This window comes from Nicotiana tomentosiformis, chromosome 6 (assembly GCF_000390325.3).
Source record: "Nicotiana tomentosiformis chromosome 6, ASM39032v3, whole genome shotgun sequence".
In the NCBI taxonomy this organism is placed as follows: Eukaryota; Viridiplantae; Streptophyta; class Magnoliopsida; order Solanales; family Solanaceae; genus Nicotiana; species Nicotiana tomentosiformis.
In genome coordinates, this window is record NC_090817.1 from 23,803,753 (window position 1) to 23,809,449 (window position 5,697).

Here is a 5,697-nt window from a genome sequence, read left to right on the forward strand (position 1 = left end):
AATTTCCTTTAATTCCTTCTTTAGAAGTCTTTTCTTAGACAATTCAAAACAAAAAAGGATTTTAAACCCCAAAAAAATATTTTCCTTCTTTCCGAAGTCTTTCATACGGAAATAAAAAAAAATCAATCAAAAATCAAAATCCAAAATACTGGTTTCCTTTATTTTGATGTATTTTTCCCAAAAATGCAAAAATAAATCAGAAACAAAAATCTAAAAATATTCTTTTTCTTCTTTAGAAGTCTTTCTTTCGTACATGTTATAAAAATTAAAAATTTGAAGTCCAAAAATATTTTCGCTTTTCTTCAGAAGTACTTTTGTAAATTGAAAAGAAAACTCAAAAGGCCTAAATATTTTCTTAAAAGTCCCTTTTCCGAAATTCAGAGGCAACATTCAAAATCCAAAAATATTTTCTTTCTTCTTTAGAAAAAGAGAAAATGAATGGAAATTTAAACACAAATGTTTTCTCTTTACTTTTGAAATTCCCAAAATCCAAAACAAATGAAAAGAATTTTTAGAAGGCTTACTTTCGAAAAAAAAGAAATTTTTAAAATATAAAATCCGAATTATTTTTCCATGATTTGGAGCCATTTGTTTCCTGAACTACGTAATGATCTGATTCATGTAGCCTCATGATACCTAGGCAATCCCCATCGGATTCGATCATAGCCATAAACAAATTGAGTGAAAAAGAAACCGCAAAAAAAGGGAAAGAAATAAAGAAAAATTGAGAAAAGAAAGAAAAGAGTTACAAAAATATCAAAGAAAAATAAAGAGCGAAAACAACAAAGAGAGAGAAAATCAAGATGTGAAAGAAAAAAAAGAGAAAAGAAAATGAGAGTGGAAATGAAATAAAAGAGGTACAGAGTGAAAAGGGACATTTAATGGCTGGGATGAAACACGCAACCATTCAAACACAAGGTAGAAGCGTTTAATTGTTAGGTGCATTGCATCCCAACGTGCGATTTCTTATATGTTAAGTGTCTCAAAACTAACAAGGTTGGTGTGTGCAAATTAGCCAGGTTCTGTTCAGGTAGTTGGTTTTGTTGGTAATCTGGCTTATCATCCATACATCACAAGATCTAAAGCCAAGGTTCCTATGGCCTCCGACAATCATCTACCAATTATCGATCCTGAGGATAGCCCAACATCGGTCCACAACTAGAATCATCAATTGCTGAAAAGAATAGGATGTTGCGTCTCCGCATGATGGAAATGTGGGACGCCTGGTCTAATGGTAGGGAACCGCTGAGTGCCATCCCTGGGTTCCTTAAGTTGATCCCCAGGTCAGGTGAGGCTACCAAACCCCCCGTGCTCAACCTGTTTATCCCGTGCGGATACCCTCCAATGCCGTTTAACGGTCCCGAAATGCCTTCTGTGGTTCGCCCCCAAGCGCCTGCTTCAAAGGAACCGCCAGTAATGTTCTCTGCAGCACCACTCTGCACCACATTACAACCAACTATACCACGGCCGTATGTTGAGCCTCCAATGTTCACCTTTCAGAATCCACAGTTTCAACCAGAAATAACATATGTGACTCCGTACTCCTTTACTCAACCTCTGCAATATGATTTCTCGGTGGAGCAAGAAAAGGTTCTCACAAATCCCGAGCAAGAGGAAATGGCTCGAGAGATGAAAAGCCTAGAACAAAGCCTGAAAAACATGCAAGGCCTGAGTGGCCAAAAGAGTGTTTCATACTCCGACATGTGTATGTTCCCCCATATTCACTTGCCGACTGGCTTCAAAACACCAAAATTTGAAAAGTACGATGGGCACAGAGACTCGATCGCTCATCTAAAACAGTATTGTAACCAACTATGGGGTGCTGGTGGAAAAAAGGAGCTGCTAATGGCCTATTTTGGAGAAAGCCTCATTAGAATCGCTTCTGAGTGGTATAGGGATCAAGAAATTACCCATTGGCATGTGTGGGACGATCTGGCCCGAGATTTTATCCGCCAGTTCCAGTATAATATGGACATCGCTCCTGACAGAAACTCTGTGACCAATTTGAAAAAGAAAACCGCGGAAAGTTTTCGTGAATATGTTGTCAAATGGCGTGAGCAAGCTGCTAGGGTAAAGCCTCCAATGGATGAAGCAGAAATAGTTGTGGTCTTCCTATAGGCCCAAGAGGCGGACTACTTCCAGAACATGATGCCCGCTATGGGTAAGTCATTCTCCGAGGCTATCAAAATTGGGGAAATAGTTGAAAATGGGTTAAAATAGGCAGAATCTTGAGTTATACTATATTTAAGGCCACATCACAGGACGTTCAGAATGGTTCGAAGGGTTTGATGAACAGAAACTGGAGAGAAGAGGGAGCCATGATGGCTTCGAGCTCGAAGGGCACCCGCAGGGCATTCAGCCAATCATATATGCTTCCTAAGGTCCCACAACACTATTATCCCGATCAAGAAGTTGCTTATGCCGCGACACCGCCTCTATATGCGGTGATGAACGCACAATCTTACATGCGGCCACAACATTATACACAAAACCAAGCTCCACCTCCCAGAAATGCCCATCCTTACCAAGCTCCGTATAATCCCCAACCAAATGTTCCCCAATACAATCCTCGCCCCAAGTGAACCCCTTATAAGGAATCCGTTCACCCCCATTGGTGAATCGTATTCAAGCTTGTTCCAAAAGCTAATCAGGTTAGGTCTGCTGCAGCCAGTGGCTCCGAACCGGCTGAACCCCGAGTCCCCTTCACACTGAGCTGATACTAGATGTGAATACCACTCTGTAGCAGTGGGACATGATACTGAAGAGTGTTGGACTCTTAAAATAACAATGGAAGACCTCATCGAGGTCCTGGCAATAGTGCTTAGGGATGAAAAAGACCCTAATATGATAAACAATCCCCTGCCCACTCACACCAATGGGTCGGTAGCTGGAATGATTTGTGAAGATGAGGAATTTGATTCGGCACTGAAGGCCATTGCAGTCATTGCCGAGACAGAAGAAAAGCCAAAAAATGGTCGCCAAGCTTGAAAGTTCCCCATCAGACGGAAGTCTCGATATCCAGTATTGCTATCCTTTCTACGTCCGGATTATCTCAGGTTGTGATCCGGATGTTTTACTTTATTGTCTTACTTTCCGATGTAAACCCTTCTTTCTTTAAAATGTAAAAAAAAATCAAAACAAATCAAATGAAATTAATATTTCATTGTCCAGGAATGTCTCTTTATTAATCTTATCACTTTTCTTATTCTCTTTTCAGTTCTGTTAAATTCAGATTTTAATAATATGACATGCTTGCACACTTTATGCCCAGATCCTAAAACGATGTCAGACTTCGAAATAATAAATCAAGAATCAGAATGCAAAGAAGATATGTTTAAGGAAATAAAACAAAGAATCGGAACAATTAAAGAAAAATTGTCTCCAAATTGGAAAGATCCATACATTGTAACAAGAGTACTGCCAAAAGAGAGCATGGTACTTGGGAAAACATCGAAGCAAATGTCTCAGAAACAACTGTCAACGCAGGTGCTGTCAAAAGGTACTATGTTAAATCCTCTATATAACATTAATGTTCTCTTGTTGGGATAAAGAAGGCTTTCATTCTCGCTACCCAAATACCATTAACCATTTTGCCAACCCATTGAGCCGGTTACCTTTTTTTAGTTGCCTTCTTTGGAACCTGAGAGTGTTGTTGAAAAAAAAGGAAAAACAAACAAAAAGAAAAGAAGAAAAAAGAAATAAAAAAAGAAATAAAAAAATAAAAAAGAAGAAGAAAAAGAAAAGAAAAAGAAATAAAAGAAAAGAAAAACAAAAGAAAATAAAAAACAAAAATGAGAGAGTCTTTTTAGTGAAAACTCGCAAAAAGCACTATAAGGCGATGGTGAGAAGAGAAGTGAGAAAGGTCAGTTGGTGAAAACCCGCAAAGGGCGCCATTGATCGAAGAAGAGGATACCCACAATCATTGGATTCGACACAATCTTGGGCAAGGTTTCTCGATTTCGAGGCAAAAGTTGTGATGAATTTCTGAGAGTCGGACAGTTTACACAGATCACGCATATAGTCCCAAAGGCATGTCATGTTCATTGAATTCCGCATGTACTCCAGATAAGTCTGTCTTTCCTTTTCCCGAAAGGGATACCTTTTGTCTAAATTCATTGTCCATTCCATTATTATTTTTCTTTGAATCCCTTTCAATCTAACTTTGTTCTGAAACTAAGACGAAGAAGGTATGGTAAGACTGATTTACATGGTTCTCATTTGATACAAGCTAATATGCAAAAAGGCACCCAACCTCGGCAGGGGCATCAAGTTGACCCTGACTGGCCATGGCGGCCGACGCTTCGAAATCAAAAACTCTTGAAAGAAAGAAATCAAATTAAAGTGCCTATAAGGAAAAAATGAAGTTATAAAGGTTAAGTCCCAAGTGGCTAACCGTCTTGGCAAAGTTTGAATAGCCAAAGGTTCCCCAATACTCTGAAGTTAAAAATTAAAAAAAGGAAATCAGATTGAAATGCCCACGAAAGCAAAATAAAGTCGAAAAAGGTTAAGTCCGACGTGACCAACCATCATGGAAAGGTTTGGAAAAGCCAAAGGTTCTTCGGGTCCAGAAATGGAATCGGTCTTCAGGAAACAACCAATTTCAATTGAAATCATCATCAAAGAAGTCGGGCTACTATCAAGTGACTGAAACATTCAAGGCCACAAAACCAACCACCGTTTCAAACTGACAAATTGTTTATTTGCATCACGTGCATTTGACTTTGGGGACTCAACACAGGGGTTGGGTCAGTCTAGGACAGGTGTACCCGAAACTAAAAAGACCATCCTGATGCATCTTACGTGCTACTTGTACATTTATTTGATCTGGTTTGTATGTTGACCGACTTTTAGCATAGGGAAACAAAATTAAAAAAAAAACAAGAGAGGGAGAATAAGAGAGTGAAATTCACATGGTTCTCATAAGATCCCTTTGTTCAAAAATCAAACTGCCTAATTTTACTCTAAATATGTTGAAAAATATACTAAGATTTTGAAAACTTTCCCGCTTCTGATCGAACTATACGGGTCTGATTCTCACCGGATGTGAGATACGTAGGCAAACTTTATCGGTTCTGGCGCCAAGCTTTTTTTAAAAAATCCAAAAAAAAGTTTCTTTTAATTCCTTTTTTAGAAGTCTTTTCTTAGAAAATTCAAAAATAAAGGATTTTAAACCCAAAAAAACTATTTTCCTTCTTTCCGAAGTCTTTTATACGAAAAAAAAAAGAAATAAAAAAATCAATCAAAAATCAAAATCCAAAATACGGGCTTCCTTTATTTTGATGTATTTTTCCCAAAAATTTAAAAAACAAATCAGAAACAAAAATCTAAAAATATTATTTTTCTTCTTTAGAAGTCTTTCTTTCGTACATGTTATAAAAATTGAAAAATTTAAGTCCAAAAATATTTTCGCTTTTCTTCAAAAGTACTTTCGTAAACTAAAAAGAAAACTCAAAAAGCCGAAATATTTTCTTAAAAGTCCCTTTTCCGAAATTCAGAGGCAACATTCTAAATCCAAAAATATTTTTTTTCTTCTTTAGAAAAAGAGAAAATGAATGAATATTCAAACAAAAATGTTTTCTCTTTACTTTTGAAATTCCCAAAGTTTAAAACAAAAGAAAAGAATTTTTAGAAGTCTTTCTTTCGAAAAGAAAAAAGAATTTATTCAAAATAAAAAATCCGAATTATTTTCCCATGATT

General features: G+C 37.1%; 1 protein-coding gene across 1 annotated transcript; it reads left to right on the plus strand.

The window, feature by feature from the left end:
- The first annotated feature begins 1,344 nt into the window (after positions 1–1,344).
- Positions 1,345–2,118, plus strand: LOC138893686 (uncharacterized). The gene has a single exon (XM_070178338.1). The coding sequence runs from the start codon at positions 1,345–1,347 to the stop codon at positions 2,116–2,118; it is 774 nt and encodes a 257-aa protein (XP_070034439.1).
- The last annotated feature ends 3,579 nt before the right edge of the window (positions 2,119–5,697 follow it).

Bases quoted from the DNA above. Each gene is read 5' to 3' on its own strand.
- LOC138893686 (XM_070178338.1), top strand. From the start codon at position 1,345: ATGCCGTTTAACGGTCCCGAAATGCCTTCTGTGGTTCGCCCCCAAGCG.